The sequence below is a fragment of the Rana temporaria genome, chromosome 8, assembly GCF_905171775.1.
Source record: "Rana temporaria chromosome 8, aRanTem1.1, whole genome shotgun sequence".
Taxonomy (NCBI): domain Eukaryota; kingdom Metazoa; phylum Chordata; class Amphibia; order Anura; family Ranidae; genus Rana; species Rana temporaria.
Genome location: NC_053496.1, coordinates 142,924,903 through 142,952,289, shown reverse-complemented (window position 1 = coordinate 142,952,289; position 27,387 = coordinate 142,924,903). Strand labels below are relative to the sequence as shown.

The following is a 27,387-nucleotide window of genomic DNA, read 5'->3' as shown; positions in this document are numbered from 1 at the left end:
GCTGTATGGCCATCTCCTCGGCCCTCAAGAGGAACGCCAAGTCGGCTAGAAAGCCGGCGGAAGCGCAGCTTCAAGCCCTAGAAACCCGTCTGCAAGCCTCACCCTCCCTGACGCTTCTCAAGTGCATTGCCTTAGTGCGGTCGACACTCCGGGACCTCGCGCTGGGTCGAGTCGAGAAAGCTCTGGTTCGCCTACGACAGGTATATTATGACAAGGGCAACAAGGCGCAAGCTCTATTGGCGAGGAAGTTAACTGATCGCTCGCTCGCCTCCACCCCGCACCAGGTACAGGATAGATCGGGCAATATTTTATCCCACCCTCAAAGTATTGCGGATGCATTCGCTGCATTTTACGCAGACTTGTACAACAGGCCGGAAATCCCCCATAACCCACCCTTCCCCGACCTGCTAGATAGGATGACACAATACCTGACACAGGCGGGTATTCCTCGGCTACAACCGGACGACCTGGTCTCTCTTAATGCCCCCATCACAGATGAGGAGCTGATCCTGGCCATTAAGGCCCTGCCCGCCCACAAATCCCCGGGCCCAGATGGGTTCCCATACGAATATTACAAGACCTTCCTCCCCACACTTCTCCCCCGCATGACTAAGCTTTTCAACGCCTTTCTACAACAGACCCCCATCCCGCAAGATATGCAGCGATCGTTTATCACCCTCATTCCTAAACCAGACAAGGACCCCTCATTATGCGCTAGTTACAGGCCGATAGCCCTACTAAACTCAGACCTCAAAATATTTACGAAGGTCCTCTCCCTCCGTTTAAATGTACTTTTGCCCTCCCTGGTCCATAAAGACCAGGTGGGCTTTGTCTCCCTCCGCCAAGTGGGGGACAACACAAGAAAGGTGATTGACCTAATTGACGTGGCGGGCAGGGAGGACACAGAAAAAGCGTTTGACCGCCTTGGCTGGCCCTTTATGCTCGCCACGTTAAGACATATGGGGTTTAGGGGACCTTTTCTTCAGGCGGTCCGACACCTTTATACCAATCCGATCTCACAGGTGAAAACTCCCTTTGCCACTTCATCCACCTTCCCCGTCACCAATGAAACCCGTCAGGGGTGCCCCCTCTCCCCCCTTCTCTTCACTCTCTGCGTCGAACCCCTAGCAGCGACGATCCGCGGCAACCCGGATATTCGGGGTATTCCAGTAAGGGGGAGGGAATTTAAGATCTCCCTCTTTGCTGACGATATCATTTTAACATTGACGCGTCCCCGCATCTCCCTGCCCAACCTTCATGGGGAACTGGAACGCTACGGGGCCCTCTCGGGATACAAAACCTACGCCTCCAAGTCTATGGCCATGCCGATTAACATGCCCGAACCAGAGACCTTACACTTACAGTCAGTCTTCCCGTACCACTGGGAGCGAACCTCCCTAAAATACCTGGGGGTCCATCTGACCCCGAACTTTGCATCCCTATACCAGGCCAATTTCCCTCCCCTCTATAGCTCGATCAGGGCGCTGATCCATAAATGGAAGTCCCATCAGATATCCCTTCTGGGCCGGATAGCGGCCATTAAGATGGTGATCCTCCCAAAACTGCTGTACCTTTTCCAGACCCTCCCTATCCCAGTCCCATGTGCTCATTTGCGTGCCCTACAAGCGGATTTCCTCCGGTATGTGTGGAACTACAGGCGCCACAGGATCCCACACTCGGTCATGACGGCGGCGCGAACCGAGGGAGGCCTGGCCTTCCCAGACCTGGTTAAATACTACCAGGCCTCACAACTCCAAGTGGTGGCATTGTGGTTTCCCCAGAAGTCCTACAATAGGTGGACGGAGGTGGAAAAGATTTGTCTGGCACCAATACACCCTAATGATCTGCTTTGGAATGCGAACGCGGCAGTGGAGCCCGGACGCTTACTGGGCTCCATGCAGCAGCTTCAACGCATATGGAGGAGGCTAGCCCAAGACTGTCGACTCAAGTCTGACAGTTCCCTGCTGACCTTCTTTCTCTATAACCCTAAATTACCGACAAGTCTCACCCACCCGATGTCATGGCCCAGGGCCTCGCGAAATCTCTTTCACTTTGGTCATTTAGTAGACCCCAGGTCTCGCACCCTGCACTCCTTCACTGATCTCCAAGCCAAGCATGACATCCCACGACAAGCCTTTTTCAGCTACCTACAGATCCGCCATTACGCCCACACAATAGCCCCCCGGCTCCTCTTCTCGAAACCAACCCCATTTGAGCGTATCATACTCGAGGGCACAGCCCGAAGGGGCCTTATATCAGATATATACCAAATCCTAAACGAATACTCCTTACAAAACAAAGGTAAACATGCCTATATGCTCCGATGGGAGAGGGAGCTGGGGGAGCTGCTCTCGGAGGAGGAGTGGGGAGCGGTTTGGAGGCAGGCGGCCAAAAGCTCTATTTGTACCCTTTATAAGGAAAATACGTACAAAGTGCTGTTCTTTTGGTACCTGACCCCGGACGTTCTCCATAAGATTTACCCTTCCACCTCTGACCGATGCTGGCGATGCAACCAAGCTAGGGGCACACTGTTCCACATATATTGGACTTGCCCCATGATTGTCCCGTTTTGGACTCAGACACGAGAGCTCCTGTCTCGCCTCCTGGAGGCGCCCATACCCCTCTCCCCGAAGCTATTCCTGCTGGGCCTATCCCAACCTCACATAGCTAAACCCTACAAGAAGCTGTTAAGACACATTACCACAGCTGCGAGGTGCTTGATAGCACTTCATTGGAAGAAACCGATGCCCCCATCCCAAGAGGCCCTCTATGCTAGGGTCAAGGATGTAGAACTCATGGAAAAGATGACGGCTAGGATCCAGGACAGGTTGGAAGATCATGATCTTGTCTGGGAGAGGTGGCATGTGGAGGAGGACCCGCCGCGAGCCGACGACAGGTCACCGAGGTACATTACTACCCCCGCCCTTCTTGTCTGCCTCCCCCCTCTTTCCTTTTTCTTCTTTTTCTTTTTCCTCTCGCCTCTCTCTCTTTCCCATTCCCTTCCCCTCGCTCCATCGCCTCTTTCTTCTTTCCCTCTTCTTTGATTTCCAGTTGTTTTACAAGTTACTGATCGTACAAATAATTATGACACCACTGTGTAAGCACATTAAGCTGGAATTTTGTACTTCCTCTTTTCTCTTACACTTGATATGCTGCTATATTTTGTACTGACCTCTTACGAAAATACTGTTATTTGGGAAAAAAAAGAAAACAGTCCTTCAGACCGTAGTCCTCTGGTTAATGTGAAAAATATACTACAGCGCTAATTAAATAATCAATTCCACGTGCACCTAAATAAAAAAACAAATAATATAGCTGCTATCTTGAGTGATACCAAATCCAAACAGTGAAACATATAAAATATAGATGCGCTAATATTAACTTAAAAGGTGATAAAACGTACAAAGAAAACTAATCAGGGAGAACACTCCATAAACTGTGAATTATTAATATATCCTTAATTAGTGCACAGTGATTAGCAGGATTCCATGCAGGAAAAAATCACTCTTCAATCTGAATGCTAATCCAGCCCTCCACCGCTGTGATCAGATGATACAGGCACTCACAGACAGGGATTGCATGAAAGAAAAGAGAAAAACCTCATTGCGCAATATTCGATGACAGATCAAAAATGTAATCAGAGCATTGACATATGCACTCACGAATCCCCGCTTTCAGTAAAGCATGAAAACGCCGCTCAGTGTGCTGTTTCCTCAGCTCGATCCGATGCACTCGGAATCGATCGCAGGCTCCTCCCTACGCGTAACGCGTAGGGAGGAGCCTGCGATCGAATCCGAGTGCATCGGATCGAGCTGAGGAAACAGCACACGGTTCCTACCATGAGTAAGTCGCGTGCCTGTGACGTAACGCGCAGGGAGGAGCCTGCGATCGAATCCGAGTGCATCGGATCGAGCTGAGAAAACAGCACACTGAGCGGCGTTTTCATGCTTTACTGAAAGCGGGGATTCGTGAGTGCATATGTCAATGCTCTGATTACATTTTTGATCTGTCATCGAATATTGCGCAATGAGGTTTTTCTCTTTTCTTTCATGCAATCCCTGTCTGTGAGTGCCTGTATCATCTGATCACAGCGGTGGAGGGCTGGATTAGCATTCAGATTGAAGAGAGTGATTTTTCCCTGCATGGAATCCTGCTAATCACTGTGCACTAATTAAGGACATATTAGTAATTCACAGTTTATGGAGTGTTCTCCCTGATTAGTTTTCTTTGTACGTTTTATCACCTTTTTAAGTTAATAAGTCCTCTGGTTAACCTACCGTGTGTACGAGGCCTTACAGTACCCATAACATTTTCCTGCCTAACTTGACTTTCAGTTCTGTTGCCTATTCGTTATGAACTTACTCAACTTATGCTATTCTGCACAGTATAAAATTAATGAAAAAGCAAAGAAAGACCCAAGTCTGACTTGAATGTTTACAGTATACAGATTACAAATGAGCAAAAGGTTAACCCTACATATGTAATGTCTGCAATACAATCATACCGCTGGTATTAACACATGATTCTGCCAGTGGATGTTATTGGATCATTAGTACTGTAAGTCTAACAGAACATGCTTGCAACTTAGCTCTCTGGTCAGAAAATATGGGCCAGATTCTCGTACAATTGCGGCGGTGCAACGTAACCCGTTTACGTTACACCGTCGCAAGTTTTCAGTGTAAGTGCCTGATCCACAAAGCACTTACCTGTAAACTTGCGGCGGTGTATCATAAACACGTCCGGCGCAAGCCCGCCAAATTCAAATGGGGCGTGTACCCGGCGTGCTCCCGCATGCTCAGTTTAGAAATTCCCGCCGTGCTTTGCCTGATGTGACATCATTTTTTAGAACGGCGACGTGCGTAGCGTCCATTCGTATTCCCGGACGTCTTACGCCAAAACAAAAAAAAATTGAAATTCGATCCGGGAACGACGGCCATACTTTAACATGGTTCGACTAAAGTTAAGCCATGTTAAAGCAGGTGTAACTTTGCGACGGGAAAAAATTACTAGCGACGACGTAACGAACGTGAAAACCTTCGTGGATCGCCGTAAATCCTCATTTGCATACCCAACTCTGGAATACGACGCAAAATCCCCCCAGCGGCGGCCGAAGTATTGCATCCTAAGATCTAACGGTGTAAGTCAATTACACCTGTCGGATCTTAGGGCTATCTATGCGGAAATGATTCTATGAATCAGCCGCATAGATAGGACAAGAGATACGACGGTGTATCAGGAGATACGCCGTTGTATCTATTCTGTGAATCTGGCCCTTAGTTCTGAGAATATTAAGCTGCATTAGGTACTCTTCAGCCATAGAGTACCAACAATATCCCTAGGCTCTAATAATTTGTACTACAAGACATTAAAACTTACTTGCAGTGATAGGTTACTGATTAAACAGGTAATTCCAAAGATGATGAGGATGAAATTTGTGAAAACAAATGCCCTGGTAGCATTGGTAACTTTCTGAATAGTCTTGGACCTTGAGAGAAGAAAGTGACAATTATTTTCCCGTGGGTTAGTTTGGATTTTCCTTGCTGAAATTAATTTACAAGACTAATAACAGATTAAAGAACAAATAAAATTAAAATTACTGAAACGTACTGTTCATACTTTCCAATCAAACTTTACAGGCAAACTAACACCACGACAAACAGAAAGGCGGCATGCTTTACTTTACTTAGTCTGGGACTGATTTATAAGCTTTAGGTGGGATCCATGCAAGTGTTTTTGGCAAGGGGAGGAGAGGAGTTTGAGAGGAAAAATAGTTTGTTTTAAACAGCTTACCTGTAAAATCTTTTTTTTGGAGTACATCACGGGACACAGAGCTCTGTTAATTACTTAGTGGGTTATATGTCACCATCAGGTGATTGGACACTGGAACACCCTAATTACAACAGAAGTCCCCCTCTATATAACCCCTTCCATATGGAGAGTACCTCAGTTTTTGTAGCAAAGCAATAAGTCTCCCAATATCTAAATATATCCCAAATAAGAGGGGCGGGAGCTCTGTGTCCCGTGATGTACTCCAAGAAAAGGATTTGACAGGTAAGCTGTTTAAAAAATCCTATTATCTTTTTCGTACATCACAGGACACAGAGCTCTGTTCCAGAGCAATGCTTAACTTGAGGGGAGGGAGACACAAATCAAAAAAGCAGACCGCCATCGGATGTGAGGATCTATACTGCTGTCTGCTGCATACCGTGCCCGAAGGCAGTATCCTCATGCCCATGGGCGTCCGCTCCATAGGGCAAGGGGGGTCGTTTGCCCCCCCTGGAATCGCCAGGGAGAGCCAGGAGCAGGGCCGAACTGGCCCAGGGGCAGATTTAAGCGGTGACTGCAGCGCTTCCCTCCCCTCTAGTTGTCCCTTATTTAGAGTGCCTGTCCCTCTTCTGGAATCAAACCCATTTGGCCCTCATTCCAAAAGATTCCTCTTTTAGATCTGAAATAAATATACTGTCAATATAGTGTAGTGTTTCAGTCAAGGGAAATGGGTGCTGTGTAATGTAAAGGGGTCCAGTGATGCAGGGTGCTGTGTAATGTAAAGGGGCCAGTGATGCAGGGTGCTGTGTAATGTAAAGGGGTCCAGTGATGCATGGTGCTGTGTAATGTAAAGGGGGCCAGTGATGCAGGGTGCTGTGTAATGTAAAGGGGTCCAGTGATGCAGGGTGCTGTGTAATGTAAAGGGGGCCAGTGATTCATGGTGCTGTGTAATGTAAAGGGGGCCAGTGATGCAGGGTGCTGTGTAATGTAAAGGGGTCCAGTGATGCAGGGTGCTGTGTAATGTAAAGGGGGCCAGTGATGCAGGGTGCTGTGTAATGTAAAGGGGGCCAGTGATGCAGGGTGCTGTGTAATGTAAAGGAGGTCAGTGATGCAGGGTGCTGTGTAATGTAAAGAGGGCCAGTGATGCAGGGTGCTGTGTAATGTAAAGGGGTCCAGAGCTGTGGGGTGCTGTGTAATGTAATAGGTTCCAGAGGTGCAGTTGTGGAGAGGGGGTACACAGTAGTAACAAAGAGATATTGAAAGATGCAGGGGGCACAGTGGGTTGTTTTTCCATTTTAACGTGGGGGGGCGCTTTTAACCCCCGCTAGCGGTCGAAGAAAGGGTAAAATGCAACTGTGTATCGTCGCTGCCAAAGCGCCCCCCTCTGAAAAAATTTCAGCGGACGCCCATGCTCATGCCCTCTTACATCCACTTGATAACATTTTGTGAATGTATGGACTGAAGACCAGGTTGCAGCCTTGCAAATCTGAACCATGGAGGCCTGGTGATTCACTGCCCACAAAGCACTTACTGCTCCGGTCGAGTACGCTTTCACATGAAAAGGAGGAATTTTCTTCTTCAAACCATAGCCCTGGACAATAACTTGTCAAATCCACTGAGAGATAGTAGATTTTGACGCTGCCTGTCCCTTTCTGGGACCTTCTGGCAGCAAACACAAAACATCAGATTTCCATATCTGAATCATTGCTTTCAGATAAATTTTGACTGATCTTACTACATCCAGGGAGTGCAACAACCTTTCTTCCACAGAATGCGAATCTGGACAAAAAGGATGGTAGGACCACATCTTGGTTCAGATGAAATCCTAAAACCACCTAAGGCAGAAAATTTGGATGGGGATGCAACACCACCCTGTCATTGTGAATAATTAAATAAGGCTCTTTACAAGAAAAATATGCCAATTCCGATACCCTTCTAGCAGAGAATATAGAAAAAACTGTTTTCTTGTCAACAAGGCCAAAGGAATATGGAGCATTGGTAAAAAGGCTGTTTTTGTAAAACAGACAAAACTAAATTCAAATCCCATGGGCGCAAGGGAGCTCTAACTGGCGGCCTTAACAGCTTAAGACCCGGACCTTTAGACAGCTAAAGGACCCGGCCAGGTTTTGCGATTCGGCACTGCGTCGCTTTAACAGACAATTGCGCGGTCGTGCGACGTGGCTCCCAAACAAAAAATTGGCGTCCTTTTTTTCCCACAAATAGAGCTTTCTTCTGGTGGTATTTGAGCACCTCTGCGGTTTTTATTTTTTGCGCTATAAACAAAAATAGAGCGTCAATTTTGAAAAAAATTCAATATTTTTAACTTTTTGCTATAATAAATATCCCCCGAAAATATATATAACATTTTTTTTCCCTCAGTATAGGCCGATACGTATTCTTCTACCTATTTTTGGTAAAAAAAAAGCGTTTATCGGTTGGTTTTATTGCATTTTTATAAAAAAAATGTTTTTACTACTAATGGCGGCGATCATCGTTTTTTTTCATGACTGCGACATTATGGCAGACACTTCGAACAATTTTGACACATTTTTGGGACCATTGTCATTTTCACAGCAAAAAATGCATTTTAAATGCATTGGCCCAGATTCAAGAAGCAATTGCGTCTGCGTAACCATAGTTACGCAGCGCAATTGCTTACTTGCGCCGGCGTAACGACTTCTCCTGATTCAGAGAGCTCGTTACGCCGACTGCAGCCTAAGATATGCGTGGCATAAGGCTCTTATGCCCTCATATCTTAGGCTGCATTCTTACGCAGGCCGCTAGGTGGCGTTCCCGTTGTGGTCAGCGTATAGTATGCAAATTGCATACGAACGCCGATTCACAACGTTACGCAAGCCCTGCATACGCAGTTTACGTTGTTTGCGTACGTCGGGTTTCACGTAAGGCTGCACATGCTAAAAGCAGGGGCAGCCAATGCTAAGGATACCCGTCGTTCCCGCGTCGCGAGGTTTAAATTTTACGTAGTTTGCGTAAGTGAATCGTGAATGGCGCTGGACGCCATTCACGTTCACTTTGAGGCAAATGACATCCTTGCGACGTCATTTACCGCAATGCACGTCGGGAAAGTTTCTCGACGGAGCATGCGCTCTACACTCGGCGCGGGAACGCACCTAATTTAAATGATTCCCGCCCCCTACGGGATCATTTACATTAGGCGCCCTTACGCAGGGCATTTTTGAGGAGCTCTCACGCAAATGACGTGGCTACTGCTTCATGAATGAAGCGTAGCGCAAATAATTTGCGTAGGCGCAGGGTAAAAAGGGTACACTGCGCCTCCGTAAGGAGCGCGCAGCTGTACCTGAATCTACCCCATTGTTTACTGTGAAAATCACAATTGCAGTTTGGGAGTTAACCACAAGGGGGCGTTGATGTGGTTATATGCGACCTCATGTGTGTTTACAACTGTAGGGGGGTGTGGCTGTAGGTGTGACGTCATCGATTGTGTATCCCCATAAAAGGGATCACACGATCGATGACGCCGCCACAGTGAAGAACGGGGAAGCTGTGTTTACACACAGCTCTCCCCATTCTTCAGCTCTGGGGACTGATCGCGGGACTCCATCGGCGATCGGGTCCGCGGGTTGCGGGCGCGCGTGACCCGCGGCTGGGTACTAGCACAGGACGTACCTATACGTGCATGTGCCCAGCCGTGCCATTCTGCCGATGTAAATGTGCAGGAGGTGGTCCTTAAGTGGTCAAACGCAACACCCCTTGAATAAAAGCCCAGACCAAGGAATGAGAAGCATTTTTTGAAAAAAATATTGATAAGGCCGAGATCTGGCTCTTGATGGTGCTCAAGGCCAGCTTAATTTCTACCTCCAACAGTAGAAAGGCAAGAACTCACACCAGGAAACATATGCCTTCCAGATTCTGTAATAGATGAGCCTGGAGGCCAGCTTCCTAGCATTAACCAGAGTGGAGAGAACTGGACCCAAAAGCCCACAACCCTTCAAGATCTCTGGCATATGGTCAGAAACATGTCGGGATGCAGAGACCCATCTCCTGGAAACAGTTGCTGGTGGCTCAGATAATTTGCCTGCCAATTCTCCACTCCTGGAATGAAGACCGTAGATAGGCAAGGAACATGCCTTTCTGCCCAAACCAAAATGTGGTTCACTTGGTACCCCCTTGGTGATTGATATAGGCCACCGCTGGAGCATTGTCGGATTGTATCCAGACAAGGCAACCCTGTAACCTGTACGTCCAGGTCCTGAGGGCCAAATGTACTGCCCGTATCTCCAGAATATTGATGGGTCGGATCTTTTCCGCTTTGAAACATTTTCCTTGGACCGTAGCTTCTTCTGGAACTGCTCCCCAGCCTATAAAACTGGCATCCGTAGTTACCACCTTCCAGGTAACTGGGATGAAGGATTTTACCTTCTGCACATTTTTGTTTAGTAACCACCAACTGAGACTTTGGCGCAACTTCTGACGCCAGCCGCATCAGCAAGTCCAAGGCCCTGTTCCAAGCAGACAGTATGCTGTTTTGCAATTGTCTTGAATGGAATTGGGCATACGTAACAGCCTCAAATGAGGCTACCATTTTCCCCAACAACCTCATGCAAAGAGGAACAGAAGGACTCTTTCTTGCTTTGAACATGTGGACCAATTATTTTAAGGCTTTGATCTTTGACTTGGGTAAAAAAAAAATGCTTTGGGCCGTGTCTATGACCATACCTAAATACTCCAGCCTCCTTAGAGGATGCAAAGAAGATTTTTCTAGGTTTCACCGTTTTGAGCACACTGTGGTTTAATCGTGCAACCGACTGTTCTACTAATAGTAAATTGTCTAGATATGCCGTTACTGCTATGCCTTAAGCCCTTAGATTTGCCAGGAGTGGGGGCTAGAACCTTGGTGAATACCCGAGGTGCAGTAGATAGACCAAAGGGTAGAGCCACAAATTGGAAGTGGCAATGTTCTACTGCATATCTTAGGAACCTTTAGTGAGTGGGACAAATTGGCACATGTAAATATGCATCTTTGATGTCTATTGACGCCAGGAACTCTCCCCCTTGTAGGGTGGAGATCACTGAGCAGATTGACTCCAATGCGAAAAGAGCGAATGTTCAGAAATTGATTCAGATCTTTTAGATCTAGAATGGGTCTGACATCTCTGTTTGGTTTTGGAACCTTAAAGAGATTTGAATAAAATCCCAAGCCTTGCTCCTCCGTGGCAACCTCTATGATTACTCCTTTGGATAACAAGTGATCCAAAGCTAGGAACAAGGGCCTTCTTTTTACTGGATCCTTGGGAATGCTTGACCATAGGAAACGGGATGGCGGAAACCCCCGAAATTCCAGTCTGTAACCCAGAAATACTGTGGAGATTACCCACTTGTCCTGAACCTCTTCCTGTCAAGTCGGCCGAGCGGGGACGCCTCTTCATAAGGAGGCTTTGGGGTTCTGCCACTAGCAGAACTTTGACCCCAAGATTTCTTTTGTCCCTGGGCTTGGCCCTGGGCTTTCCCTCTTGCACTAGGCTGGGGAGGCCAACGCTAGTCCCTGGAGGCTGTAGTTCCTGGGACTGAGGAAAGAGAATGTTTAAAAGAAGGACGTTTACTCTTTTTCTTAACTGGCAACAAAGTAGTCTTACCACTAAACTGACCAATGCTTTAGCCAAAGAATCCTGCGAATGTGTACCAGCAGGAGAGTAAGGCGGGATGCTTGCTGAATAGAATCATTAATAGTATCCACCACAAAACATAAGGCCTTAGGTAGGTCCACCCAATCTCTGGCCTGTTCAGCAGGGAGGATTTTAATCACTTGCTTCATCTGATCCTTTAAGAACTGACACATGCCAATTGCTGCTACTGCAGGTTGGGTAACAGCGCCAACCACAATAAAGGAGGATATAAACAAAGACTGCAGCTTTTTCTCAGTTGGATCTCTAAATACCTGAGCACAGGACAGGTCAGACTTATTCACGGAAGAAACAGCTGCGTCTATTGCTGGCAGACTCCATTTCTTGGTGAATTTCTCCTCCATTGGATAAAGAAGGGAAAACCTCTTGGGAGGAGAAAACAGCTTATCTGGGTGATCCCAGTCAGCATACATAAGCTTTTCCAGCAATGGATGGACCGGGACGGTATAGGCAGCTTGTGGGGACTTTAAAGACCACAAGGAGGGAAGGAAACAGGGGACTCGGATGACTCGGTAAAGGGCAGTTTGTACGCATCACGCACAACCTCTGAAGAGTACTGCACCTGCATCTTAAGAGCCTGAGAGGAAGAAAAGATCTTCTCCTCATCCCCTGATTCATCCAACTGCTGCTGATCTTTGTCCCCAGAGTCATCAACATCATCATTATCATAATTGTTGATTGTCTGACAGGGACCCCTAGAGCAGAGCAAGGGGACCTACCCCACTTTCTGCTCTTCTGTGAAGATGCTGAAATTAAAGCAGCTAACCTTCCTTCCAAACCAACCAAAGCTGCTGCTAGAGCGTCGTTCGTGACATATGCAGGGGCTGCCATGTTGGGAGAGGCTGCAATGCCTGACAGGGGCAATGGCTCATCCTGAGCGGCTGCCTCAGGTCCCTCAGGGGAGGCTGGTATCATGCAGGCATGTCTAGAACCCCCAAATCCAAATGGCAACACTTTAGTGCCCCTTTTTCCTACCCTTGAACCCCTTCTACAGGGAGACATAGTCCTAAGCCCAAAAGCAGAGGTACTAACACAGGTGCATCAACTGCTGAGCCTAATCTGGCAATAAACAAATGCCTGCTAACCTGCACAGCCTGATGCTGAGTAGGGGTCTTAGTATGGCAGAATCCAATCCACAAGATGCTTACGTGCCCCAACAAGCTTCTGTGTCCCTTCTCTTACAGAGGTCTTGGCGTCTGGGGTTTAAAAGACAAACACCCGCCCTGTGGCTGCTGACTGCAACCACACCCCATCCCACCGCTCCAGCCGTAGAGAAAGCGCACTCCCCGCGCATAGAGAGGGGGAGAGAGGACCTCATGGGACAACCATGGGACCCTAGACTACGCTGGACCCCCCCTTACAACTTTCGTGGCAGAGCCTGAAGTGGAAGAGGTGAGCAGATCAAAGGACCGGCTGCTCTGAGTTTTCTTTCTGGAGAGCATGTAAGTAAAACACCAGGTATGTCTCTTTACTCCCTCTAGTGGCGGAAAACGTGTGAGACATGCAAATACTCACAGAAGAGAACCCCAGGAATTTCTCAGGGTTGTCTTTACTTACCTGCAGGATACTGCTGAAGACCAGACAGATCCAACCTTCACCCATCACGGCGGGTTGTGTTGTGCCAACCTTCAGGGTTCTGGGTTCCTACTTAAAGGAGGCCTCTTCCCTGGACCTGTAAGGCACTCTGCCAGAAACCTTTGGGCATTTTTTAATATGTACCCAAAGTGCTGGATCCCAGAGTCCAGTCCTACAAGAGAGACATTACAGGCAAAACCTTGCTCTTCCATGAGGCCCGGGTATCATGCACTTTGGCATTTTTTTGGCCCTCTTGGATGGATCTAGTCGTGTAGCTCCTTAACCCCCGCAGGGGTCCTTAGCAGAATGTTCTTAGCACATTCTTAACTGTGACCAACACCTTAGACACTGGTAGTCGCCATATGGGAGGGGTTATATAGAGGGGGACTTCTCTTGTAATTAGGGTGTGCCAGTGTCCAGTCACCTGATGGTGACATATAACCCACTAAGTAATTAACAGAGCTCTGTGTCCCGTGATGTACGAAAAAGAAAGAGGAGTTTTTCAAGTTCAAAAATGCACAAAAACTTGTTTTAAAGGGGTGGTAAATAAAAAAATGTTTTTTGCTGAAATGACTGTTTACAGGGTATAGAGACATAATAGTTAACTGATTCCTTTTAAAAACGATTAAAAATAGATAAAAATCAATCATATAATGTACCTGTAGTTTCTAGTTTTGTTTTTGCATGTTGTTTCCTGCCTCTCTGCCTTACAGAGCCATAGAGCAGTGATGGTTTGGAAAACGAAATTAGACACACAGTAATCACACATCCTTGAAGTTAGTGACCACAGAGAGAAAGCTCCCAGCACTGTGGTCATCAGGAAACAGACAACCAGGAAGTGTGGATATCAGAGAAGAATTACAGCAACTTGAGAGCAAAAACGAACAATGAGGACATGAAAACAGCACTGCATTAAGGTAAAGGAAGCTATTAAGATAAAAAAAAAATCCTTTACAAACCCTTTAAGCCTTTACAGGCACTCCAATTGAAGTCTATGGGTCCAAAAAAGCCTTTGATTCTTTGAGCATAAGATATTTAGTGTACAAGCAACTGAGCATTAAAATGTGTACAGGAAAAATTACAAACAATGTTTTTCTACATAGTCAGGTGTAGGAAAACACACTGCAAAATACTCAGGTTTTAAAGCTCTGGTTGACCTTTGTAGCTGCAAAGTTTAAAGCAGAAGCATTCTAGTTGTTCAAGTCACTCAAAGAAGAAGAGGTCCTATGGCCTGCACCTGCTTCCACTACTACTACGGCTGATCCCGATTTCGTCACTGTTTCTTCCATCACTAGCTCCGCACATCTGGGGCAAGACAGTCCAAGGGCCTCTACGCTACCACTGGAAAACAGTACGAACCTCCCCTGCGTCCTCATTCGGATCCCAGTGTCGGTTAGGGGGACTCCGGTGGCAGCAGGAATCGGATTGATTCCCGCCGTAGACATCAGGGGTCTCAATCTCTCAAACGGCGTCGGGGGCACAGACATGTTGCATGAATCTCTCTCATGGGCGGGCAATCACTCTGTCCTTTGGCGCCAAACTCGCCCTACGTCTCACGCAGGGGTGGGTAACTCCTCCCACTTTGAGTTCTTTTTCTTGCATGTTGCAGGCACACGTCACTCAGTTGCACGTGCGCCCAGACTTTAACTACCTGACGTTAACTCTCTCCTCACCAGCACAGTCCAACACCACGACAATTCCTGGCTTTCCATGGCAGAATACATTTCTCAATGTAGTTGTCCGTGGTAACAGCCTATCCCAGACGAGCCCCCACTTGTAGCACTACCCCCGAAGGAGCTGCTGGTTTGTTTTGGGTGGCATGTTACCTCGTGGTTCCTCCGCCGTCTAGGGGTGTATGGGGAAAGTAGTAGTAACGGAATGTCCACGACAGGTGTCTTTTTCTGTGCTCTTTATTACCCAGCCGGGTAAAAACATTAAAACTTGAGGTGAAGAGTAAAGATGCAGTAGAAGGAGAAACAGCAGATTCAGGCGTAACATTAGGGAAACAGTCCTGCTTCCAACAACATTTTGTTTTCCTTGCCACTCCAGCCAGAGTGGGCACCCGGACAGGCCTCTCTCACCAACCTGGCAGCCAGAGTAGCACTCAGAACTTAGGGAAAAGTCTCTGCCACAGACCCTCCTTACAATTGAGATAGCGGAGATAATCCTTAATAGACTTTGAGCCTGGATCTCGTTCAGGTAGTTAGTAGTTAGGTTACCGACTGATAGGTGACCAACGTCCAGCCTCTTACCTCTTACCCGGTTACCTTGATCCCCGGTGGATTGTCGAGACCCTATTGGATCGCCAGCCTCTCTTGGCTCTCCTCAGGTGGACTCCGCACCGAACATTTTCCTCTCAAGGGAACAATGCTTGGGATCTTCTCAGGATTAGGGACCCAGTCGATCACTGGGGCTCAGCCACAGCTTAAATGTTCCGGACCAACGAGGTCCCGGAACCAGGAACACCGCGTGGCACACGCACCCCGGCCTGGAAGGCCATTTCGCCGGGACTCCGTGATGTGGTCACCCTAAAGGTGGGTGCCACACTGGAAGACCCAGACCAATGGTGTCTGTCTCATAAATACCCTCCCCCAGCATGCACAGCGAGGAAAACCCCTCCTGATAGGCTGCTGGGGAAAAGCACCCAAACCTCGACTCCACTGCTGCCACTTGTCGTCCTGGGGTGGGACCATCACCCCAGAAGCGACAGAATGAGCCCACAGTACAGCCAAGCTGAGACAGAGACCCAAATTCAAACAAATCAGCCTGGTCAGAGCTAACTAACTCTCTGATCTCCTCTAAATTTAAATGAGCACCGGTTATTAGAAGTGACAAGGCGCTACATAACATTTTTTGCTTAATATATTTACATTAGTCAGTTATACAATATGTTTTTTTGTTTCAATGGTGATTAAAAAAAAAGTCTGGATTTGTGTATACAATGATATATGACTAAAGCATCTGGATGCTAGATATGTTTAACCCACAACATACACATATTTAAGGTTATCATTGCAAACATATTTAGGGTTTAATTTTTTCAACTGCAAGTTAGGGGGTGAAAGATGAAATGACACTGGTTTTCATTAGCTAGTGTCTCTTATTTATTTTGCCCTAGCTGTTATAGGTGGCATATTTCAGTGTAATTTAGAAATGGAAAGATAGGGCTGGATTCACAAAGAGTTACGCCGGCATATCAGTAGATACGCCGGCGTAACTCAGAATCTAAGCCCGTCGTAAGTTTAAGTGTATGCTCAAACTGCGCCGTCGTATCTTAGGGTGCAATTTTTCCGCTGACCGCTAGGTGGCGCTTCCGTTGATTTCGGCGTAGAATATGTAAATGACTAGATACGCCGATTCACGAACGTACGCTTGCCCGTCGCAGTAAAGATAGGCCGTTTCCGTAAGAGATACGCCGCATAAAGATAAAGCTGCCCCCTAGGTGGCGTAGCCAATGTTAAGTATGGCCGTCGTTCCCGCGTGGAAATTTGAGAATTTTACGTTGTTTGCGTAACTCGTCCGTGAATGGGGCTGGATGTAATTTGCGTTCACGTCGAAACCAATGACGTCCTTGAGGTGTACTTTGGAGCAATGCACACTGGGAAATTCCACGGACGGCACATTTCGCCGTTCGGGAAAAACGTCAATCACATCGGGTCACCAATAATTAACATAAAACACGCCCCCTCATCCTCATTTTAATTACGCGCGCTTACGCCGGCCCCATTTACGCTACGCCGCCGTAACTTAGGAGGCAAGTGCTTTGTGAATACAGCACTTGCCTCACTGACTTACGGCGGTGTAGCGTAAATACGATACGCTGCGCCGCCGTAATAATGCGCGGATGTACCTGAATCCAGCCCATAGTATCTAATTGCTTGTGAAACATGCACTATATTGTCAAAAGTATTGGGACACGTGCCTTTACATGTACATGAACTTTAATGGTATCCCAGTATTAGTCTGTAAGGTTCAATATTGAGTTGACCCACCCTTTGCAGCTATAACTGCTTCAATTCTTCTGGGAAGGCTGACCACAAGGTTTAGGAGTGTGTCCATGGGAATGTTTGACTATTCTTCTAGAAGTGCATTTGTGAGGTCAGGCACTGATGTTGGACGATGTTTGTTTATCCCAAAGGTGTTCTATCAGGTTCAGGTCAGGACTTTGTGCATGCCAGTCAAGTTCCTCCACCCCAAACTTATCAATGTCTTTATGGACCTTGCTTTGTGGGATGATATGCCATTAAAGTTTATGTGTGTGTAAAGGCAGGCATCATAATACTTTTGACAATATAGTGTATGATCAACACTACTATTTTAAATTCTGTTCTGTTTGTCTCTTGTTTTTCATTTTGCTTGTGGTGTCAGTTGTTTCTTACATTTCATCTTCATGTTCTTTCATCTTCCAGTCCATGACAAAGCCAATGAAAGGACAGGTGAACAGGCATAAGAGCTGAAGGACCCCAAAAACAGATGAATATAAACCCACTGAAAAAAAAGAGGAACAAGTAAAACCTTTCTATTATTTCAGTTGTGTAACATGAAAGGTATTATATTGATGCAGCTACAATTTGTGTATTTTTATTTCTGGAACCATTGCTGAAATGCTTCTTTACTACACAGCCTGGTTAGCAGGGTGACAGTCAACATCTTTTAGAGATGATGCAAGTTTGGTTTGCTTAAAAACAATCCTTTCCGATCCTCAAGACAATAATAGTTTTTTTTAATACAGCTTACCTGTAAAATCCTTTTCTTGGAAATACATCACGGGACACAGAGCCTTAATTACTTAAAGGCTTATGTAGTCACCACAGGTGATTGGACACTGGTTAACCCTATTATAATTGAGTTCCTCCCCTATATAACCCCTCCCAAATGGAGAGTACCTCAGTTTTGTAGCAAAGCAATAAGTGTTCCACGTTAAACTCTGAAGAGGAGAGGGAGCTCTGTGTCCCGTGATGTATTTCCAAGAAAAGGATTTTGCAGGTAACATGTATTAAAAAATCCTATTTTCTTGATCATACATCACGGGACACAGAGCCTTAACTACTTAATGGGATGTCCCATAGTAATGCTAAAATTGAGGGGAGGGAGACAGATCAGAAATAAGACTGCCATCGGGCCAGAGGATCTATACTGCTGCCTGCAGCACAATGCACCCGAAGGCGGCATCCTCATACCCTTCACATTTACGTGGTAGAACTTAGTAAATGTATGGACCAAAGACCAAGTAGCAGCCTTACAGATCTGAGCCATGGAGGCCTGGTGATGCACTGCCCATGGAGCACCAACTGCTTTAGCTGAGTGCGCCTTGACCTGAAAAGGAGGAATCTTCTTTTCTCACCATAGGTCTGAATAATGACTTGTCAAATCCAATCTGCAATAGTAGATTTTGACGCTGTCTGGCCCTTCCCTGGGAGAATAACGTATCTGAGCCGTGGCTTGCAGATAAACCTTCACCGCTCTTCTCTTACAAGATCCATAGAGCGTAGACCTTTTTCCTCCGCAGACTGCGGATCTGGAAAAAAAGACGGTAGGACTGTATCTTGATTCAGATGAAATCCTGAAACCACCTTAGGTAAAAATTTGGGTGAGGACCCAGCACCAGCCTGTCATCATGAATAATCATATACAGTTCTTTACAGAAAGAGCCGCCAATTTTCGATACCCTCCTTTCTGAGGATATGGCTACAAGAAAAAAACTGTTTATTTGTCAAAAAGATTTAAGAAGTATGGTGTAATGGTTCAAAAGGTAGCTTCTGTAAAAACAGATAATACAAAATTCATATCCCATGGGCACATGGGAGATTTAGCCGGCGGATTCAAGTGCAGCGCTCCCTGAAAAAATGCCCAGACTAGGGCAAGCGGTTTTTGAAAAATACCGACAAGACCGAGATTTGGCCCTTGATAGTGCTCAAGGCCAACTTCATATTTAAGCCCAACTGAGGAAGGGCAAGAATCCTATTAATGGCATACTTCCTAGAATGCCCCCTTCTGGGTTCACATCAGGAAACATATACCTTTCAGATTCTGTAGTAGATGAATCTGGAGGCCGGCTTCCTAGCATTAACCAGAGTGGATAGGCCTGGACCTGAGAGCCCACGTTTCCTCAGAATGTGGGTCTCAACAGCCAAACCGTCAAAATTAGACTTTGTACGGCAGGATGGAATATAGGACCCTTGTGATAATAGGTCCGAGCTTAGTGGGAGAACCCAAGGTCTACCTACTGCCATCCTTACGATTTCCACGTACCAGGGTCTCCTGGGCCAAGTTGGGGTGATCAAAATCACCGGCTTTCCTTCCCTCCTGACTTTCTGAAGGAATTGTGGGAGAAGCGGAACTGGAGGGAACGTGTATTAGAGAATAACGATCCCATGAGATTGTCAGGGCATCTGACCCTCGCCAAGCTTTGCGTTGAACCGGGAAGCCAACAGGTCCGCATTTGGGGTACCCCATATCTGACATATGATTTGAAATATGTCTGGGTGTAGAGACCATTCTCCAGGACTCAGCTGCTGGCGGGTTAAAAAATCCGCCTGCCAATCTTTCACCCCTGGAATGAAGACTGCAGACAGATGAGGATATGCCTTTCTGCCCTGGCTCGGATGTGAATCACCTCTCTTTGGGCATCCAGACTTCTGGTGCCTTTTTGGTGATTGATATAGGCCACGGCTGTAGCATTGTCGGACTGAATTCGAACAGGCCAACCCTGCAGTCTGTAAGACCAAACCCTGAGGGCCAAATTAATTGCTTGAATCTTCAGAATGTTGATGGAAAGGAGCGTTTCGGCTCTGAATCACCTCCCCTGGGCAGATGCTTCTTCTAGAACTGCCCCCCAGCCAAGAAGGCTGGGGTCACCACTTTCCAGGTAACCGCAGTGAAGGATTTTCTCTTTGACAGATTTTGGGGGAGCAACCACCAACTGAGGCTCTGGTGAACCTTTGGAGAGAAGATCATAGGGAGGTCCAGGGCCTGAACATCTTTGTTCCAAGCTGACAGAATTCTGCCCTGTAATGGCCTTGAGTGAAACTGGGCGTAAGGAACAGCCTCGAGTGAGGCTACCCTCCTCCCCCACAACCTCCTGCATAGAGATGGAAGCCCTTCTTTTTTCCTTTATTACTCGGACCAAGTCTCCTATGGCTTTGCCTTTGGTAGTAATACCTGGCTTTGGGACGTGTCTATAATCATGTCCAAGTACTCCAGCCTACTATAGTAACTATGTAACTATGTACTTTGAGGCTGTAAGGAGGCTTTTTCCAGATGGAGGATCTAGTCTAGGTACTCTAAATATTCCACTGTGCTGTGCTCATAGTGGCCCAAGCGTACAGCGAACTGATCTATGATCAACAGATTGTCCAGATAGGCTGTTACTGCTATGCTTCGTGCCCTTGCCAGGGCCGGCCAGTATTTTTTGAACACTCGAGGTGCTGTAGCCAGCCCAAAAGGAAGGACCACAAACTGAAGTGGTACTGAACCATCGCAAACCTTAGAAACCTTTGGTGAGCGGGAAATATTCTCCTCCCTGAAGGGTTGAGACAACTGAATGGACAAACTCCATGCGAAAGGAGTGAATGTTCAGAAACTGATTCAGGCCTTTCAGATCCAGGATAGATCTGACATCCCCATTTGGTTTTGGAATCGTGAAAGGTTTGAGTAAAACCGTGATCCCTGCTCCTCTGGGGCTAACCCCATGATTACCCCTGGGGACAACATGTGTTCCAAGGCCAAGTAAAAAGCCTTATTTTTTCTGGATCTTTGACAATTCTTGATCTCAGGAAACGGGTAGCGGAAGTTCTCTGAACTCTAGCTTGTAGCCTGAGGACACTGTGGAGAAGACCCACTTGTCCTAAAACTTTGTTTCGCCAGGCGTTTGCAAATTGCAGCAGCCTTCCACCCCACTCGGCCGAGCAGGAGCATCCCTTCATAGGGAAGTTTTGGGGGTCTGCTTAGACTTTGAACCCCAAGCCTTTTCTGCCCTTGGGCTAGACTCTGGACCTTTCCCCTAGTGTTTTACTGGGGAGGCCATTGCCACTGCCTGGAGAATGAGGCTCCAGGGGCTGGAGAAAGAGTACGTTTAAATCAGGGACGTTTACTCTTCTTTTTTACCAGCAACATAGTAGACTTGCCTCTGGTAATCTTTTGGATGTATTTATCCAGGTCATCCCCAAACAGGCGTCCTCCCCAAAAGGGGAACGCTGCCAAGTATTTCTTGCAAGTCCATGTATTAGTACACCAAAGTCTGGATCCCAGAGCCCAGACCTCCGCAGAGAGACATTACAGGCAAACCTTGTTTCTTCTTACACGGGGCCCAGGTACCAAACATATTAGGCCTTTGATATCAGCCCGAGGAATGGATCCGGTTATAGCTTCCAGGTCTCTGCAACCAGACCATCAAAAGAGCATTTTTCTTCTTAGCACATGTTGAACGTGACCAACCACCTTATCACTGGCGAAAAAACAGAGGCACTCTCCATTTGGGAGGGGTTATATAGGGAAGGAACTCAATTGTAATTGAGTTAACCAGTGTCAAATCACCTGTGGTGACTACATAATTAAAGCTCTGTGTCCCATAATGTATGATCTAGAAAGTATTCCCACTGGACCAACATCCTACAATGTTATATCTTATAAGGATTTATAGCCATTTATATTTGACTACCGTGGGTTTGATTTACTAAAACTGGAGAGTGCAAAATCTGGTGCAGCTGTGCATGGTAGCCAATCAGCTTTTAACTTCAGCATGTTCAATTGAGCTATGATAAAATAACCTGGAAGCGGATTGGTTTCTATGCAGAGCTGCAACAGAATTTGCACTCTCCAGTTTTAGTAAATCAACCCCAGTATGTAATCTGGAACATGGATAATATATATATATATATATATATAAAAATATAGTGTGTGTGTGTGTGTATATATATATATATATATATATATATATATATATATATATATATATACACACACACACACACTATATTTATATATATATATATATATATATATATATATATATACATACACACACACACACACACACACACATACACACACACACTAGGGATGGGCGAACTGTTTGGCCCAAGCATAAGTTCGGGCCGAACTTTGGTTGTTCGGGTGTTCTGGCGAACATCGAACAATATGCTGAGTTTGGGGAAAATTCGAAAGCCGCGGAACTTTGTTAAAGTCTATGGGACACCAACATGAAAAATCAAAAGTGCTAATTTTAAAGGCTTAAAATTCAAGGTATTGTCATAAAAAGTGTTTGGGGACCTGGGCCCTGCCCCAGGGGACATGAATCAATGCAAAAAAAAGTTTTAAAAACTGAAGTTTTCTCAGGAGCAGTGATTTTAATAATGTTTAAAGTAAAACAATAAAAGTGAAATATTCCTTTACATTTCGTACCTGGGGGGTGTCTATAGTATGCCTGTAAAGTGGCACATTTTTCCCGTGTTTAGAACAGTGCCTGCACAAAATGACATTTCTAAAGGAAAAAAAGTAATTTAAACTACTCGCGGCTATAATGAATTGTCGGGTCCCGGCAATACAGATAAAGTCATTGAAAAAAAAGGCATGGGTTCCCCCCCAGTCTATTACCAGGCCCTTTGGGTCTGGTATGAATATTAAGGGGAGCCCCAAACCAAAATTTAAAAAAAATAAATGCATGAGGGTCCCCCCAAATTTCATACCAGACCCTTCAGGTCTGATATGGATTTTAAGGTGAACCCTGCGCCAAAATAAAAAAAATTGCATGGGGTTCCCCCCAAAAATCCATACCAGACCCTTATCCGAGCACACAACCTGGCAGGCCGCAGGAAAAGAGGGGGGACGAGAGAGTCCCCCCCCTCCTGAACTGTATCAGGCCATGTGATGGGACAAGGGCCTGATCCCCACAACGCTTGCCCAGTGATTGTGGGGTTCTGCGGGCGCGGGGCTTATCGGAATCTGGAAGCCCCCTTTAACAATAGGACCCCCAGATCCCGACCCCTACCATTTCACCCAAAAAAAGTGACAAAAATGGTAAAAAAAAAAAAACACACACACACACACACAGCTAAATAATTTTTTTTTTTTAAAGTCTTTTTTACCTGTTTGCTCTACTTCAACTTTCAGTTGTTTGGGCACTAAGAAAAAAAATGGAAAATAACATAAATATTGTTTTTAAACTTTCAGGTGCAAACAGACCTATTGCAAAAAAACTAAAAGTATTTTTTGTAATGCTTTATTAAGTAAAATGTATACAAAGTAGCCATTAGACTTGGATTTCAAAATACATAATTGTAAAATTAACATTTTTCTTGTTTGTGTAATGCAGTAACATGAATTATGACAGATATTATTATTAAGAGCTAATTAGTGGGGATAAGTTTAAGGTTCGGGTCACCCATGAGTTTAAATTGCCCGCAGTTCTCTGAACAGGCAAACTAAATGGCTAGATTTTTCCAGTTTGTCCGCACGCCTAAGTCTCCAGCTGCTCCAGGCAGAAGTTATTCATTTAGTCATGGTATGACTACAAATTGTAAACTAGCTGGCACAATGCTGCTGCTCCGAATGTCTCAGTGAAGAGCAATAGGCAAAAAGTCACAGAGCTGATTGGCGGTGCTCTGATCGCTAATCACAGCAATCATAAATGTAAACAGTAAAACTGGACCTACCTCTTCCTTTCACAGTGAAAGAAGGGAAACTAAGCAGGTTTTATTGAACTACATAGGCTGCTGCAGAGAAAAACTGTAAAACAATGTGGAAGCAGTTAAAGGACCACTGTTCAACAATATTGTGTGATTATTTGGGGGGGGGGGGGGGTGTACCATCAATGATGAAAGAAGGGGGTGGGGGTTATAATGCCACTGACCACCAATGACTGAGATTGTTTGGGGGGGGGGTCTGCCAATGTTGTCAACACCCGAGGAAACGGGTGTAACATGCTGGTATTTAGGTGGTTTGAGTAATTTTTCAAGGAATGGTTGAATTGTTAAAGGAATTGTGCTTTTTAACGTGGTTGTAAAAGGTAAAAGTTTTTTTTATTTACCTTAATGCATTCTCTGTTTTAATAGTAGCTCCCCCCCCAGCCCTTCTAATAAATGCTTACTTAACCACTTAAGATCCGGACCTTTATGCAGCTAAAGGACCCAAGGTGTTTTTACAATTTGGCACTGCGCTGCTTTAACTGGTAATTGCGCGGTCATGCAATGTTGTACCGAAACAAAATTTGCGTCCTTTTCTTATTTGATTGCCTCTGCAATTTTTATTTTTTGCGATATAAACGGAAAAAGACAGAAAATTCAAAAAAAAAATGATATTTTCTAATTTTTGTTATAAGAAAAATCGAATAAACTAAATTTTAGTCAAACATTTAGGCCAAAATGTATTCAGCCACATGTCTTTAGTAAAATAAATAAATAAATAAATATATCGCAATAAGCGTATATTTATTGGTTTTCGCAAAAGTTATAGCGTCTACAAACTAGGAATTTACACAGCTTCCAGATTTTCTGGAATTTACACAGCTTTTAATTTATGACTGCCTATCTCATTTCTTGAGGTGCTAAAATGGCAGGGCAGTACAAAACCGCCACAAATGACCCCATTTTGGAAAGTAGACACCCCAAGAAAATTGCTCCGAGGCATGTTGAGTCCATTGAATATTTTTATTTTTTTTGTCCCAAGTGATTGAATAATGACAAAAAAAAAAAAAAAAAAAAAGGTTGTCACTAAATGATATATTGCTCACACATGCCATGGTTATATGTGGAATTGCACCCCAAAATACATTCTGCTGCTTCTCCTGAGTACGGGGATACCACATGTTTGGGACTTTTTGGGAGCCTAGCCGCGTATGGGACCCCAAAAACCAAGCACCGCCTTCAGCATTTCTAAGGGCGCAAATTTTTGATTTCACTCCTCACTACCTATCACAGTTTCGAAGGCCATAAAATGCCAAAATAGCACAACCCCCCCCCCCCCCCCCCCAAATGACCCAATTTGGAAAGTAGACACCCCAAGCTATTTGCTGAGAGGCATGTCGAGTCCATGGAATATTTTATATTTTGACACAAGTTGCGGGAAAATTACAAACTGATTTTTTTTTTTAACAAAGTTGTCACTAAATGATATATTGCTCACACGTGCCATGGGCATATGTGAAATTACACCCCAAAATACATTCCACTCCTTCTCCAGAGTACGGGGATACCACATGTGTGGGACTTTTTGGGAGCCTAGCCGCGTACGGGACCCCGAAAACCAAGCACCGCCTTCAAGATTTCTAAGGGCATAAATTTTTGATTTCACTCCTCACTACCTATCACAGTTTTGAAGGCCATGAAATGCCAAGATGGCACACAACCCCCCCAAATGACCCCATTTTGGAAAGAAGACACCCCAAGCTATTTGCTGAGAGGCTGTCATGCTCAAACATGTAGGTCTCTTCACTAGTGTACATTCGCTTTGCCATTTTGGGCTCTAAATTTAGTGGTACACTAGTGATGATTCACAGGTAAAAAAAGCACCTGACTGTCAGCAAACGTAGAAAACGCTTAAAAAAAAAACTGTTAGCGATCGCAGGGATCAGGCCTGTCTCTGCGAACGCTGCAGTTATGTGTGTTGTGTTTTGTAAGTCACAGTAATCGATTGATACTGCACTTGGGTGGGCTGGGCTGGGCGGAGGGGAAAAACACAGGTGCTAGCGGGTATCTGGGCTGATTCCGCTAACAATGTGTTTTTGGGTACCCTAAACTGCTGGGTACGCTAGTATAGATCTGATCAGATCAGGTATCGGTCCGTTCAGATACTATAACACTAAGGGGGGTGTATGCTTTGCGCGTGGGTGTAAGCGTTACTGGCACTAACCTAACGCTGCCTGGGGCGACGCAGACCCTAACTGACGCTAAAATTTAATTGATATCACCCGCTGGGGGATCAGGGGGTTAAACCTTTATTGAGCTATATACGGTAGGTGCCCTGATGCTATAAACAGCAAACTACCTAACCAGTGTCAACCATAACACTTATACGATGATCACTGGTGAAAGGGTTAAATAGGGGGCAATCAGGGGGTTAAAACCTTTGTTAGGTAATATATGGGGGTACCCGACGCTTTATAAAAACCTGGCGCGAACCTAAATAACTAAATAACTAACTGGCTAACCAGAGTCACCAGTGACACTTATACGGTGATCACTGGTGAAAGGGTTAACTCTAGGGGCAATCAGGGGTTAAAACCTTTATTTAGAAAATTTATGGGGGTACCTAACACTATAAAAACCTGGCGGCGAACCTCAAAAAATAACTGGCTACCTAGCGGCACCAGCGACACTAATACAACAATCAGAAAAATGATCGCTTAGTGACACTGGCAATAGGGGGTGAAAGGGTTAACTAGGGGGGCGATAAAGGGGTTAAACCTTTATTATGGGGGGGTAGGGGGCTACCCTGAACCTAAAGGGGCCTAAGACTAACTGCCCTGCAACTTTTTACTGTCACAAATGACACTAAATGCAATGATCAGTAAATAAATGATCACTGCAATCAGTGACACTGTGACTGGGGGCTGGGGGGGGGGTGATTGGGGGGTGATCTGGGGGTGACTGGGGGGGGATTTGTGTGCCTATGTGTAACTGTGTTAGTGTGCTGCTTGGTGCAACTCACTTGTGATGTCTTCTCTCCTCTCGCCGGACGAAAACACCGACAGGAGGAGAGATGACATCACTTCCTCTGCCTGTGTTTACATTACACAGGCAGAGGCGGAAGGTGATCCGCTGGGAGCGATCACGAGGGGGTGGCCAGAAACGAACAGCTGCCCCTTCATCCCGGATCGCTCCCACAGCAAACGGGACCACCGCAAGTACCGGGGGGGGGTCCCGATCGGACCCCCGCCCCACGTCAAGACAGGCACGTACAGGTACGTGGATGTGCCTGTCCGTGCCATTCTGCCGACGTATATGTACATGCGGCGGTCCTTAAGTGGTTAAGCCCGATATTGATCTAGCGCTGTCAACATCTGCAGCAGCTCTTCTCCCCTCTCTGCTCTCACAGGCTTGGCTGAGAGCAGCGGGAACCATTGGATGCTATATAAAGAAAAATGTGGCGCCAATAAAAACACAAATGCCCTGTAAGGCAATATCAAACTCAACAAAATCAATGAGACTTGGACAGTGAGTACATATAAAGAGATCAAAGAGACTCCCCCACAACTCCCCCACAATCAGATGGGCATCTGATCATATCCATCCTACACTGCGCACAGCTACTTTTATTCTTCTCTGAAGTGTGTGTGCCTTGATGCTAAGATTGCTTTTGCAGTGCTGCTTTCTTTTTTGGTGTGATAATGGTTTATTGAGAATCCCTTATTTAAGACTTTTGGGAGCTTATCCTTATTTTTGGAAAT

The 27,387-nt window shown here is 45.8% G+C and overlaps 1 protein-coding gene across 2 annotated transcripts in view; it reads right to left on the bottom strand.

The window, feature by feature from the left end:
- SLC43A1 (solute carrier family 43 member 1) overlaps positions 1-27,387 on the bottom strand; it is a 221,487-nt gene that overhangs the window by 33,413 nt on the left and 160,687 nt on the right. For both annotated transcript variants that reach the window (XM_040320805.1, XM_040320804.1), the window contains exons 10-12: positions 23,090-23,125; positions 17,384-17,492; positions 5,377-5,485 (exon numbers count right to left, since the gene is read on the bottom strand). In XM_040320805.1, coding sequence (XP_040176739.1) covers positions 5,377-5,485; positions 17,384-17,492; positions 23,090-23,125 — 254 coding nt within the window. The remainder of the gene's footprint in view (positions 1-5,376; positions 5,486-17,383; positions 17,493-23,089; positions 23,126-27,387) is intronic.